The 15397-nt window shown below is 35.4% G+C and overlaps 3 protein-coding genes across 8 annotated transcripts in view; 1 reads left to right on the top strand and 2 right to left on the bottom strand.

The window, feature by feature from the left end:
• Positions 1-337: 337 nt before the first annotated feature.
• LOC126976386 (S-adenosylmethionine sensor upstream of mTORC1) lies at positions 338-1450 on the top strand. Its single transcript, XM_050824696.1, has one exon. The coding sequence runs from the start codon at positions 449-451 to the stop codon at positions 1409-1411; it is 963 nt and encodes a 320-aa protein (XP_050680653.1). The 5' UTR covers positions 338-448; the 3' UTR covers positions 1412-1450.
• Positions 1432-2460, bottom strand: LOC126976513 (SAP domain-containing ribonucleoprotein). The gene has a single exon (XM_050824883.1). The coding sequence runs from the start codon at positions 2331-2333 to the stop codon at positions 1542-1544; it is 792 nt and encodes a 263-aa protein (XP_050680840.1). The 5' UTR covers positions 2334-2460; the 3' UTR covers positions 1432-1541.
• A 4258-nt stretch (positions 2461-6718) lies between these two features.
• The window catches only part of LOC126976177 (E3 ubiquitin-protein ligase Kcmf1), a 33996-nt gene continuing 25317 nt past the window's right edge, over positions 6719-15397 (bottom strand). For all 6 annotated transcript variants that reach the window (XM_050824416.1, XM_050824433.1, XM_050824456.1 and 3 more), the window contains one exon: positions 6719-12326. In XM_050824416.1, the coding sequence (XP_050680373.1) occupies positions 12273-12326 (54 nt within the window). In that variant the 3' untranslated portion in view covers positions 6719-12272. The remainder of the gene's footprint in view (positions 12327-15397) is intronic.

Here is a 15397-nt window from a genome sequence, read left to right as displayed (position 1 = left end):
CATATTTATACCGATGCATCAAAACACAAGCCTGAAGGCTTTGTAGGAGTGGGTGTTTATCATATGCCCAATATAATATTATCCAAAAATAAAATGCCGATAAAACCCTCCTGAATTCAATTGTAAATAAAGTATTTTATCTGAAAATAATTCTTTGCGTCTATTTATTTACCTACCTTTATCTGAACCATATCAAATATCAAAATTCTCGTTTCCCTACCTTGGAGTAAAGAAAAACACTTTGAAGTACAACATGCAAGAAAACTTCTAATGTGAAGCTGGCGGATGAATGGAATGTGCGAGCCAAAGTCTCCAAAAAGAAATGAAAAAAAAAAATTTTTTTTAGGTTATCTTTATTTTATTTATTATTACTAATTTTTATCGACGTGGTGGAAAAGCAGAAGTTGTTTGATAGACATTATTTAATATTTATTAATACCAGTAATCAATGGCTAGTGATGAACACAAACAGTTAGCAGAATATGTAAAGGATACACACATAAAATTAAGAAACGCAGCTGGAAATAGTGGATCATATTATGCCTGGAAGGAGCACTGCAGCAACACACATAATTTATTAAGATATGCTAAGTGTATGGAAAGACTAGCTACAAAGTTCTGGGACGAAAGAAATGCGAATAAAGAAAGTTTAACCACTTGTCGAATTAAGTGGTCAGCTGATCTATGTTATAACTATTATATTAATAAAGACTATATCAAATACAGAGAAAGAGATTTACAAATAAGTAAAATACTTAAGATAATATTAGATATTAATGAGTGTTATGTGGAACCTTTAAGGTTATTAGATGTTGGTAGTTGTTATAATCCATTTCGAAACTTTAGTTTTTTAAATGTTTTAGCAATTGACTTGTGTCCAGCTAATGAACATGTAAAAAGTTGTGATTTTATTGATGTTCAAATTGGTGACAACACTATAGTTGAGGAAAATATTGTCAAGAAATTAAAGCAAAATTCTTATGATATTGTGACATTCTGTTTTTTTCTTGAATATTTACCTGTTTCTGAAATGAGAATAGTAGCTTGTAGAAATGCTTACAATTTATTGAAACCGGGTGGGCTATTGATAATTATTACTCCTGATTCTAAACATGTTGGTGCTAATTCTAAGTTAATTAAATGTTGGCAATATACATTGGCATGCTTGGGATTCACTAGGATAAAATATGAAAAGATGAGACATATGCATTGTATGGGATTTAGAAAAGCTCTTGACATGCAAATAGCTGTCAGATGGGCAACCCTCCATAAAAAACCGAATTTAGAATTTTCCATTAACATACCTCAGGATTTCCAGAGCTCAATAGAAACAAATGAAAATAATGAAAAAACTGCTGCTGAAGTTTCAAATGAACACTTTAAGGAATTGCCATTTTATAATATTAATTAAATAAATGGATAATAAAACTATTACTATTCAAACTTTTTATTTGGATGCTATAATATTATTGAATACATTCAGCTTAATGTCATAAGTATTTCTTAGACATATAATGAAACTGTTAAATTACAACATTTATTCATTTGACTTTTCCAAATTTTTCTTTTCGTCTTTCAAGCCTTTCCTTTAATTCAATATCACCCATTAGGGAGGAAACAGACTGCCCAAATCTTTCAGATCTCTTTTTAAGCTTTTCGAGATTATCAGATAGTGATATTGAACGAGAAGTATTTAAATTACTTGCATTACTGCTTATTTTCCCAAAGCGCTGCATTCTCACCTCTTTCTTTGCAACATCTGGTATTTTCACAGGTATTCCAAAACGCTTGGCTCTCAGTTCCAATCTGGTTTTCATATCAAGATCTGCTGTTATTTTAATTTTATTATTAAGAGACGTTGCTGTCTGCCCATCTATATCTTTTTCATCTATACTCTCTACTGGCTTAGTCGATGAATTCATAGACATTGTTCTATTTAAAACAATTGTTTTAGTTTCATTATCTTTATTGTCACTATCTGGTTCCTTTTGTGACTCGTTAGAGATTTTCCGTTTCATTTTCTTTAGCGGTTCAGATTGCTTTTCTGGAGATACATCAGCAAGTGATATACCCTCACTGACAGAGTCTACAGTGCAATCTCCCAGAATGTTCTCATCATTTTGAGTTTTATCATCTTCATCATCTAATACGGCATCGGAGTCGATTTCATCAGAATCTAAGTTGATATCGGCGTGATCTTGTGCCATTGCTGTTTCAAGCCGATTTATTAGCTCTGCTTTATCACCAGTGTACGACAGTCCACGTGATTTTAACTCTTTCCTCAAATCTACCACTCTCATTTTAGAAATATCATTTACTGTAGAATCTGCCATAGTAACAGAGAAAAGTTTTACCTAGTTTCTGTTTATTAAAATAAGGCGTAAATGAAATATAGTTTTTATTTACATTTACTGTCACAAGCCACAGCTTCACAAGTCACAACTTATAGGCGCTCTAATTCTTATGGCTGACGGCTGTCACTTTTTTTTAAATTTCCACTCACTTGAAGATTTTGGCTCGCATATTCCTTGCATCCGCCAATTAAGTTTTCTTTTAATAATATGGAGATCATATTGGAAATTGTCTCGTATGTTTTACTTCGAAGTGTTTTTATTTATTCCAAGGTAGGGAAACGAATTGCGTTATAAGATGTACAAGACGACAATTATGTTATTTGATAAGGTAAATAAAAATATACGGAAATAATTAGATGCTATAAATTAAATGAAAACTATTATTTACAGATTAAATAAATTATAATTATTTACAATTTCATACTATTTCTATAAATATATTTAGAAAGTAGACTATTTATCTAGGATCACCAGAATACAGAAGGGTTTTTTATGTAGGGAAAGTGACACGGATGGATATCAAACTATCTAAAAAAGAAGGCCGGTCATATATAGGGCAAGAAAAAAATAAGTGAACTAGATCCAATAAAGCAATAAGCAAAAGGCCAGGATTCACAGTAATTCCATACAAAATAACCTTCCCTCATAGCACCACCCTTACATCCTTCGTGTTAATAGATACTGACGGGACACGGGACCGACGAGGATATAATAATTATGAGTTTTACAAATAACTGCGCAGTTGGATGGGATAGTATTTTAAACACAATTATTAAGCAACTCAAACACATGTCTGAAAAAAGTTGTTGTCGTGCCTATTTATGAAACTGGTAGTAAAAAAGTAGTGGCAAAATATAGACCTATTTCTTTGCTGCCATCTTTTTCAAAAATACTAGAAAAAAAAAAACAAATGGTTAATTTAATATTCGGAAGACAAATCTATATTGTCTGTCGCAGTTTGGGTTTAGGTCGAAAACTGTATCAACTCGTTAATAACGAAAGCATGAAAACATAACACACGTCACTGAATTTTGCTTTCTCCTTTACATACGCTGACAGCGAATCTAGTGTTCAGCTTCATTCTGCGTTTCATAGTTAACTAAAATTCAATATTTTCTTAGGCTAAAGAATTTATAAACATCAATTCCGGTAAAATTCTTTATTTTCTGCCAAATAATCTTCACCCGTAGGTCCAAGCTAAACGCATCGGATAGTCATGAGGCTTCAGTTCTTTGACTAATTGAACTTTGTAAGCCTTCATACCGAGGTCTTTATGCAAGAGAGAGTCCGAGAAATGTTTAGTTCCTGAGAACGATTAAAAATTTTCCACATAAATTTCTTAGTTTGCGTTAAAGTCTCACTGCTTTGGGAGAAAGTATTTAATATTTCCCAATTTTGTTCGAGTGCAATTTATCAACGAAATGGGACGCTATACGTCCCATTTTGTGTTAAACATAAAGCTAACTTCCTGTGAAAATGTGAATGTCATTCTGCCTTTAAATGTGAAAGTAAACGGTACTTCAAATTTAAAACACTAGATGGCCCATTCTATACTTTAGTTATTGTACGCAAAAGGGACTACAGCGAAGCGTTTGTCAATTCCCTTTCCGTTTCGAGAAACTTAGATCTCGTGGTACTATGCCTCAGATTGGCGCAATTCTGGCACTCGCACAGCGTTCTGTCAATGTATAATTTTACGTGTATTAATAGATTGCTTTTAATTAGGATGATTTGAATGAATGTATCAGAAAGCTATTGAAACAAGCTATAAGACCATGCAAAATAAGCCATCTTATAAACAAAATAAACGTCAGAACTTGGTGAGGTAGTAGGGTGCCCGTACCGGACTCTCGGTTTTGTACCTGAAAAATCTAGTGCCATATCTCGTGCGGTGCATCCCAGTATCAACTCCAACCACTTGACCGCGTGGAAGCTGCTCGAATTGTCGGGGACCCAGTGCTCTGGTAACGACTAGATACGGTGCGTTGACACTTGGTAGTTATTAATATTTGATCAACTTAATTATCCCTATACGTCCAGACGTTGTTGTTGATGTTGCAAGCGAATGTGGGCCGCAGTAATTACCACCAGGCGACTTTGTGCGTTCTTTTCTCTTTATTACTTAATAAAATAAGTAAGCGGGACGTTCAATTAATTATCTATCCCATGTTCGCCCGTTGACGGCCGACTCGAGTACGGACTGTACCATAGTCTTATAGACCTGTCAGCCCGATAATGCCTGGCCAATAATTAAACTTTTCAATGTGTACCTTAGCCAGTGGTTTAATATTAAAAATACTAATTAGCTAACGCCAAGCGTGACTTACGACTTGTCAATCTATTAGCTTTCCTTTTCTATCTTGATGTATCTCCGTTAGAGATGTTCTTCACTCTCGCACGCTGTGTGTCTACTGCCCTTAACGTTTGAGTGACGTCAGCAGACATTTATTACTTTAGGAACGGTATTTTTGATTGGGGATTATTGAAGCGTTCGCCTTACCCTGACGTGGTTTTTACGTCACTTCTGACTTCACCAATCACACTTCAAACTCAGTTTTACGCAAATGAGTTCCAATGCTTGATCTCGATTAAACACAAAGCGATTTCACCAATAAATATCTACATTCTGAGGTGCTAGCGTAAACGGAGTTTACACGTCATAAACAATAAAATGTATCAAATACCTGTCAAAACTGTCAACGATAAGTATGAACAAAATCAAAATTGTGTAAATGTCAACGTTTCTAATAAGATAAAGACAATGACAGCTCTTGAACGCGATCAAGTAAGTTGACTGTCCAAAATTCGATGGTCAGCATTTAACCTATTTAGTTTGTCTTGGTGAAATCCGAATTGAATCTGTAAACTCGTTAACAGGCGTAAGCTTAGTTCAAAGTGATCTTACCGTGTACTAAATCAATGTTGAAAGCGGGGCTAACATAAATAAACTTTATTTACTAACATAACAAGGGTTAACAGTGGGAGGCTCCTTTGCACAGGATTCTGGCTAGGTTATGTGGTACCAATGGGAATTGCATATTGACAATTCCTTGAAATATTATCCTTGATTTTCTCGCTCTTTATCGTTGTCGCGAGGCGGATGAAGTTGGGTTTCACTTTGTTACAATGATCACACCACATTGTATGAAACATTACAAAGCTGGGTTGATTGCTACTAAGAACTGTCTCATAATTGCCATCGTTCCCTACATTGACTCCAAAACCAGTTTGAGCATGTTTTATCACACTCTTTTGTTGTCATTTGGGTATGTATAAATCGAACAAAGTCTGCGGTCTTTCTACCCCCAGTGTAATCTACAGCAGTGTCATAATAGTTATAATACTTGAACCTGAGGGCCTACCATCAACTTTTAATAAGCGATGCGATTCCGATGCAGTTCAGTTAAGGTACCTAAACTGAATCACTAAAATTCGTACCACGAAGTGCCTTTTACTGAATGGCGTTTGGATCGCTTAAGAAGAATGAACGAAATAAATTTGTCTGTGGTCGGCGGTGTGAGAAAGAGATGACGCTCTACAATCGTTGCATAAGTTTGTCTCTCTTACTCGAACCATATGCGTTGCGTTTCGAAACCTAAAATGATATGATTTAAGCGGTTTTTTTTGCATAGAAAATTAATTAATATATTTTTTTATTAATATAAGAATTACAAATTAAATGTTGGCTTACATGTTTTCGTAAAAATAACGAGTTATAAACGCACCTCCAATTTTTTTAATTCGTTTTAGTGAACAGGCTACAGCCCGGGCCCTTACTGCCTCGTCTTTAGTATTTTCATTTTCGGTAGATATTTTCAGTCTTTTGTTTTACAAAAAAGTCAATTAAAATATTCTCAAATCATCTATCATCAATAAAATATTCGTTTTATGTATGTTTTCATTATTTTTTAAAAGTAATTAACATCACGATTCACTTTCCTCTAATGAAGTAGCAACTTTTTTCGGATCGATCACTTTGACACATAAGCTATCCAGTTTAGGTTGAAATATTACCTCATGGTACTGAATATATATGTAAGTACTGTAATGAATGAACGAACTAAATCAGTTTGCGATTCAATTGACATCATTTTTGACATTCAATTGACATCATTGCGATTTAATCAGTTGATTTGACGTCAACCTAAATTAGATAGCTCTAATCACGTCGTGGTACGAAATAGCAAAGCAGCTCATTTTAGGTTGTCAATTTAATCGAAATAAGAGTTCATGGTAGGCCCGCTGTTCTGAAAATTGCGCCGGTCTATCTCCATCGTATCGTACAGGTATTATACTATAGATAATTCTGTTGAACAAAAGGTGATTAAAATAAAAGTTTGATATGGGAGGAAAACAAAATAACATTTAATAATATTATAGAATTTAATTAGAGTACATACAAACATCTTGTAATGTTGGAGTATAGGTAATGGGCGAAATGATAAGCATTTCATTGGTACCGCGTCACATTCGAGTGTACGTAGATCGGCGTACTGTTAATAATACAATAATAATTTATAATACATTAGAGAGGAGTCGGTGAGTTGGGAGTCACTAATCGTTGCTGTTACTGTTACAAAAATACATCTATTTCTTTAGCTCTAATTACATTTACGGAAATGTATACACTCGTATAACCAGTAACACAATAGTCTAATCCGTGCTATGTACAAAATCATTCCAGTTAGTCCAAGGACTCCTCCCATAACTGCGAAAGTACCTAGAGTTCGCCTTATACGTAGATTTAACATTCCATAACTATTAACTATATAAGGGAAATCACACTGATATTTCTAAAGCCAACAAAAACGAACATAGTGAAGCGTTTACAGTAAGTGTTAGCGAAAAACAACAATATAATTCTGCGGGTTACGCTCGCGGAGCGTGTCGCGTGGTCTCTCGCCGTCCCTTTCACACGTCTACTACGAGAAGAGGATAGCAGTAGCAAACACCCGCCGTATATCAGCTCAGACTTAAGCCAGTCTCACACGCCGGATGACAAGTCGCGCCCCGCGCTAAGCCACCGCGTTACTCCAACACACCTCCAATAAAACCATGAGACTAAATACTGATTTGTAGACAATATCATGTACCTATCACATCACAATTTCGATGATGGCAACTGGTTGAATTTATACAACATGTCGTAGATCTTTACTTAAGCCACCCAAATGTACCCCAAACGGGAAGAAGAACCGACTAATTTAGATACAGTATAATGCCCACATAGTCCCGCGAAGACTAGAATCGTTAAAACAAATACTTCACGTGTGAAATCAAAGTTCGTTTTAAGCACGCGTGCAAAATCTAACATTGTTATGTACAAAAGTTTATAATAATTATAATTAGGTTTAGTAAAAGCATACTGAAGCCATTAATGCGGCCCTTTAGGTGCATGAAAATATCAACAGAATCTATTCCCGCCAGCGAATTGAAACTTATTTTTAACCAGAGCTTACATATTCTAAAATTTATATATCGGCTAAAATTTTACAAGTTTCTCGTCGGACAAGATACACTTAGGGCAGCCGAAATTTTGGCGTTCTTAAAGATGTTGATAAAATAGGTGTTTTGCGATTAGCCAGGCTGCGATATAATTTTAACTTTATTACTCACTATAACCTCGTAAGGCCTAATGACCTCATATGATGACATAATAATTAGGTTTTGCATTACAGCCCAACTAAATATCTAAGTATATTCACTTACCGCCCAGCGACCTCATCTGATGGCATATTCGAATATCCCGCTTAAAATAACAAAATCGCGCCATGACATTAGATTTTTTTGCTCAGACGCCATTGGCTTGCATATACGCCCCAATTTTGACAGGTGAGTGCGAAAGTCAATCACCGGTTATTGAATTATTACTTGTGAAGTGGTCAAGATGGCGAGGCGAAACAATTTAAGTAAGTTAAATCCTTATTTATCTATATAATCGCTTTAACGAAACAATACACTGAATTGTAATTTAGTTGCATATTTATAATGCATTGTTTTTTAATAATATTTAGTAAATAATACAGCTTTCAGATGTGTAAAATTTTGAGAATATTATTTTGTGATCAGATGATGACAACAGATGTCACTTATATTTTTTACTTGTTTTTATTTGGTATCATGAGATCACATTGAATCGTAATGATAGGTAACGTTACTGTAGTATTTATTACAATACGAATTTAATTTGTTATAATTTTATAAAATTAAAACATTTCATTGTTTCAAACTAAAACTATTTAAATTTACATCGTTTTTGTAGTGCTGAAATGCAATAGTCTCATTTAGTCTTAAATTTATTTATATAAGTATATATTTATTTTATTTTCAGACGAGCACGATATCCTTAGGTACTTAGAGGAACGTAGACCTCAACGATGAAGATGATGCCGAATATAATCCAAGAGAAGAACCTCATACAACAAGTTCTTCAGAATCGGAAAACTCTGGCGATAGCAATGATGATGTCGGCGAATCAGAAATGAATAATTTTAACCAAGATATTCGTGCCGGCCTCGCGGGAGAGGTCGAGGCAGAGGCAGACAAAATTTGTCCACTTCACGACTCCCTACAAGCGATTCTACAGGGAATAACGAATGGTTAGCAAAGTCTTTCTATGTAGAGCATTCTGAAATTACACAGCCCTCTTATATTCCAAACTGGGACTAACATTTCGACAAAATTTCATTTTTTCAACAATACTTGGATGATGAAATAATTGAAAAAATTGTGGTATGTACTAACCAAACCTCAGTTGCATTACATGGCCGATCACTGAATTTGGACAAGAAGGAGTTATATGTATACATAGGCATAACATTTGTAATGGCCTCACTAAACTATCCATGGCTTCGCATGTACTGGGAGCATAAATGGCGAATATCCATAATATCTGACAATATGTCACGAAACAGGTTCACGCTTTTAAGAAATTCCATAAAAGTAGTATTTGACAGTGATGTTATAGACGATACACGTAGAAATGATAAGTTATGGAAAATGCGGCCATTAATAGACCGGATTCGGGAAGGATGCAGACGTCAAGAGAAAGAACAGCGGTTATCCATTGATGAAATGATTATTCCTTTTACAGGATCATGCGGAATAAAACAATACTGTCCTGGAAAACCAAACCCTGTTGGACTGAAAGCGTTCGTATTAGCTAATCCTAACGGTCTCGTAATAGACTTTAACATTTACCAAGGTGATACCACCTATCTTGGATTAAAGGATTCTATTCTTGGACTAGGTGAAAAAGCCGTGCTGACTTTAGCTGATTCCTTAGTGCCGGGTCATATTTTTATTTTGATCGCTATTTCACATCAGTAAAATTGGTTAAACAACTCCTTGTCATAGGAATCAGGTCTACGGGTACTATCCAAAAAAATAGAGTCCCAGGTCCTGCAAGGACTGTACTACTTGAGGACAAAGAATTAACAAAACGTGGCAGGGGCAGCGTCCATACTATTGTCAGCGCTGATGATTGTGTTGCTGTAACAAAATGGAATGACAACAAACCCGTTACTATGATGTCTACGGTAGAAAGCCAAGAACCTATAGATGTATGCCAAAGATGGTGCAAGCGTTCAAAACAATATCTCTCCGTGAATAGACCTTTGGTGGTCAAAAATTACAATAAATACATGGGTAGAGTAGATCTCGCCGACCGTATGCCCCAATAGATATCGCACTAAGAAATGGACTCAACGTGTATTTTCTCATATGACTGATCTGGCAGTTACAAATTCTTGGTTGCAGTATAAAAAATGAGAGATAAATAGAGGAGAACTACCAAAAAAGATTCAACAATTACGAAGCTTCAAAATGGAGCTGGGCGAGTAACTTATCGAGATGAACATTTCCCCTGAGTCTGAAAATGGTGATTCCATCGACTGTGACCATGAAAATGCGGACACTCTTCGTAAACGTAAAAGAGGCAAGCCTACCACCCAGCTACCATCTAAGAAGCGTCGAACCGCTGGAGCGAAACATATGCCTGTCTTCGTAAATACTCAATCGAGATGCCGATTTTGCCATTACAACAAAAGTCGTACCCAATGTAGTAGTTGCAATATTAGTTTGTGTCTAACAAAAGACAGGAACTGCTACAAGGTTTTTCATGTATCATAAAATTCGTTAGATAGCAGATACAAATAACATTTTTTTCTAAAGAAGACTTGTTCTAGTTTTGTTATGTTTAGAAGTTCTGAGTGAAGTTTTGTTTTAGTTTTTTTTTTGTTTTTATTTTAAAACTGAAGTATTTAAATTTACAGTTCTATAAAATAATTCATAAGTTCATTTTACGTGCATCTTAAAAAGATTCTAAAAATACTAGGTTCCAAAAATCTAGTTTTAAGTGTTTTTTAATAGTATGTTCCTCACATTAAGTGCGATAAAGATACAGAATTACCCTCTGTTGATCGTTAATTATGAAGACTGATTTGTTTGTAAACCAAAGTAAGTTATACTCTAGTAAGAAATAAACAATTTTTCAATATGTAAATATTTCGTTTCTATTAGATAAAACTTTAAAAAAGCACTAATTAAATCACAATGTCATCGTTCAATTACATATAAAGTCTTTAGTATAAGTGCGAGTACGGCCTAATGTGATGAAATGAGAACAAAAATATATCCGGTTTTATGCACGGAAATCTATTGCTTACAATATATTTATTATGTAAAAAAAGATGTCAAAATTATATCTAACTCTATCACATTTTTATTCACAATATTCGTTCTGGGCAGAACCTACTAAGTCATGTCACATGTGATGCCAACCGGGCGTAAATTTGTAAAAGTGATTTTAACAATGGGCCTTACGAGGATAAAAGTGAGTATTCGGTGACGTATTGTTTACGTTTCGAATAATTATATAGTTTTCGTCAATTTAACACCGTGCTCAAGATGGGCTGAATTCAATCTGAAAAGAAACTAATTTTAAGGCTGCAATTCGAGACGGTTTCGCGTTCGCGAATATTTCGCGTCGAGGTTTCATAATCACACGGTACACTTTACATTTTTTTTTCAAATTAAAATGAATATACATTATTTTTCCCAATCGTAAGCCACGACCCAAAATTCGCGAAAATAATCTCAATTAATCGGCGCGGCAGCCGCTCCTTCATCTACATTATACTCAGTCTACGAGCATCGCGGAAAATATTAAATTTCCCGAAACGCTACTCGACTCAATATTCGATCCTAATTGTAAGTAATTGCTACGAAAGTATTTATACTAGTTACCTATCAAGTAGAAAGCAGGCGACTGCCTACCCACACTGGGAAATCTGGGCAGTAGCATACGTAGATTTAAATCCATGTTTTTATCCAAAGCAACTTTATTTTACTTAACACATACACAGCTACCCCGGAAAGATTTTAACAATCCAATCACGTCTCACAAAATGTGGGAGGTAAAACACACACGCTGTGATTTAACGATGAATGTGAACATTAAGAGTGGTTTCGAGAACCCGCTTCGCTACGGTGTATATTTGAGCGAAGCGAGGTGAACATTCTAAAATGATCAAAGGATAGCAGTGTTACAATTTTTTTACAGTTTCGTTCAATCGGCTCGGCTATAAATAGCGAGTGCTAATTTAGAATAATTTGTAAATCATGTTTGATTTTAATTATAATAATTGAATCAAAATTCTGAAAATAACCTAGAAAATTTCAAAACCTTCAAAAAATTTTAAAATCGGTCCAGAAATGGCCGAGAAACAATTGAACACAGAAATAAATTGGAGTCACCCGGTGGGAGCTCCGCTCAGCTTCGCTTCGCTTCGTTCAATAATGAGTTGTATTTGATGCCGATTGGTTGATGTGTTGGTAGTCTCCCGTGGTTGGGTCGTTGTAAGGGGCATGTTGTCCGCGGGGCATGGCGGGGCGTGGCTTGCGCGTGGCGTCTCGCTCCTACCTGCCTTCGGGCATCTGCCGCGCGGCTCCGTGAGCACGGGCCGCACACTCCTGCACATTACAAAACAGCTGAATATCTACAATAATTAATAATAATTAAATTCTTTATTGGTTTTAAAAAATTCTCAGTGCGGTTTTCAAGGAGCTTTCTTCCACATACTACAAAGCTGTGGAATTAAGTTCCTTTTGCGTTGTTTCTGGGACAATACGACATGGATTTAGCATACTATATCACATCAAAAAAAGCGCGTACACCTTCCTTCAAGGCAGGCAACGCTCCTGTGAAGTGTGTCCCTCCTTTTAAGCATATAAAGAATGATTGTGCCCGGAGGCTCCGCTCTTTCTTAGCCTTAAAATAACATTCTTAGAGAACACAATAATATTATAAAACGTGCGTGGGTGTGTGAATATCTAAGTCATCGGACAGCCTGTGATCCCACACCAGGGAGGCTACTTTTCACAGGATGCCGGCTAGATTATGGGTACCACAACGGCGCTTATTTCTACCGTGAAGCAGTGTTAAATGTGCAATGTGTTAACATTACTGTGTTTCGGTCTGATAGGCGCCGTAGGTAGTGAAATTACTGGGCAAATGAGACTTGACATCTTATGTCTCAAGGTGACGAGCGCAATTGTAGTGCCGTTCAGAATTTTTGGGTTTTCCCAAAATCCTGAGCGGCACTACATTGTAATGGACAGGGCGTATCAATTACCATCAACTGAACGTCCTGCTCGTCTCGTCCCTTATTTTCATTAAAAAAGCAGTAGCAATGACAATATAAACATATTGTTCTTCTTTTAATAAAAAGAGCGCGAAAAAAGAATGATGGGAGAGTTTCTTGCGCCGTTTCATCTCTGAGTTTTCGAAGCGGTAGAAGTATCTGGTGTATTAGAAATTACATCAAGAAAAGAATTGTAAAGGAATCAATTTAGATGTTAATTCGAAATAGAGATAGCCTGAGAAAAACGAGCGTAAGAACCTCAGCGGGCTTCTTTTTTTTTTTAAATATGGTTAGAAAGTAAAATCGTACAATAATAGTATATTATGAGTGAGCTAAGTTGCTTTGTAACCTCTGAAATCCTTCGCGCAGTGCTAGAAGCGACGTCCATTTTTAATTGATCTTGGTGAATTTGACACCACCTTAATCTCGACTTAAAAATTCTCCTACTTATTGCAAATCTTTTTATATAAACTTATCAGCAATTAATTTGGTATCATTTGTACCATCAATCGATTTGTGTGGTACCACAAAAATTTCTGAATTCCTTCGCGCAGTGCTTAGAAGCGACGTCTTAATCTCGACTTATTGCACATCTTTTGAAATATACTTCCTACGGAAGGACTTCCTGGCCATAAAACCACGCCTTCGCCTCCCTGTGACGTCGCTACAAAAATAATATGGGTCTGTACCATAAAACGTACCGTGACATAACTATACATAATAACTGTAGCGTTTTACAAATTTGTATCGCACTAGTTGTATTTTATTAAAGGTACCGGTAAAATTAGCTCGAGTTTTCGAGATATGCGTCAAAAGTTACACCCTTTGCCACTCGTTTTTATGAAATGAAGACTAAGGTAATTTTTCAATCTTTTTTTTTTCTATTTAATAGTATTCCTGGATAGATGGTGAAACGAATATAATTAAAGATCTTACTTTAATTTCTTATGCTATTACTATCCTAAGTTTAACCTAAAGTTGTGTCAAAAACATTATGGTCACCTGAGTGCTAAATTAAGAAGAAAATATGCCTGTCTCATTGAGACCCCGAAATGGTATAAGTCACTGTACTTCCAGCATTCTATATAAAATAATTTCCTATTACAATGATTCAATGCTTATTGTAATGTATATACATAATTAAACTAAATAATATTCCGTATTTTGTTTAGAATTGGGTGACGTACAAACAAAAGTATAAAGTATAGTGTGTGTAAAACTTATAAATACTATATTATTTATTTGCATCTCATAGCCGCTGTTTAAATCCGGCTCGAAGGACCAGGAGTAGCGTGTGATGTTTACCGTACAAATATAATTTATAAATGATTTAATTAAGTAAACTTAAGGACTATAAACTATTAAACTAACTCTGAACTGATTACATTAGCACATGCGAACAGATCGATGCTCGAACCTGAAATATTACGATGATACGGCGCCGTTTGAAAATATGGATAAACTTTAGTTGCCATACTATCCTAAGTCATTTTGGATTTATACAATAATATTACTTAGATCACTCATACGTCCAGATAGACCGTGACAGATACGCTCTATTTTGAGCAATGCATGCACCCTAACACAAAGTGACGTACAAATCACGAGTGTAAGACGTAGCTTGTCACGCAAACAAAAATAATAAACCTGGCCTGTTTTCATCTGCTGTCTAGCAGCAAGAGGCTCTATCTGGAAGTATAAATTATCTAAGATTTATTCGTGTATTTATGGTACACGGTCCAATTATACAAATTTGTAAATGTCAGTCACCTTGGTGTTTTATGATACAGAAGACACGAAGCAGGCTATGTCTACATTTTCAAAGATTTTCATGAGGTTGGCGACACTGTAACCAGTATACTTTGATATAATACGACAATAATGAGGGAATTTTATTATAAGATTTGAGAGGGAAGTAAAAAAAAATAATAGAAGTCCTTTTAACTCAGATGTTACAGGACAAATTATTATCTTAGTAATAATGTCTACAAGTCGTGTTATATTTTACTCTTGACATTTCGGAAAACTAATCAACTTCATGAAGGAATAAATTGTTGTTATTTACAGCATGTAATGTGAGTGGCGTTGAGTAATACCACTGGACAGGCTGGTCATTATGTTGGCAGCAAATTTTTGTGCCTATTTGAAGCGCCACTCGCGAGCGTCCAGAGAACTAATTTTGACGTATAATACAAATGGCTGCGAGAGAAGCGTACAGTACTCTGATGCATTTTTGCATTTTGAATTAATTTCGTGTTATTTATACTTCAGGAATCAACGTAATAAATTACATATTTTTTTTGTAAATATATTTTCTATCGATGTTTGTTTTGCTGAGGTTGTCATCACTAGTTTTAGTAGCGCAGACTCACGCTATATGGCCAATGGCGCCAAAATGGC

The sequence above is a fragment of the Leptidea sinapis genome, chromosome 2 (assembly GCF_905404315.1).
Source record: "Leptidea sinapis chromosome 2, ilLepSina1.1, whole genome shotgun sequence".
In the NCBI taxonomy this organism is placed as follows: domain Eukaryota; kingdom Metazoa; phylum Arthropoda; class Insecta; order Lepidoptera; family Pieridae; genus Leptidea; species Leptidea sinapis.
Note: the sequence above shows the minus strand (reverse complement) of the source record. Positions and strands in the feature narration are given on the sequence as shown.

Bases quoted from the DNA above. Each gene is read 5' to 3' on its own strand.
- LOC126976386 (XM_050824696.1), top strand. From the start codon at position 449: ATGGCTAGTGATGAACACAAACAGTTAGCAGAATATGTAAAGGATACA.
- LOC126976513 (XM_050824883.1), bottom strand. From the start codon at position 2,333: ATGGCAGATTCTACAGTAAATGATATTTCTAAAATGAGAGTGGTAGAT.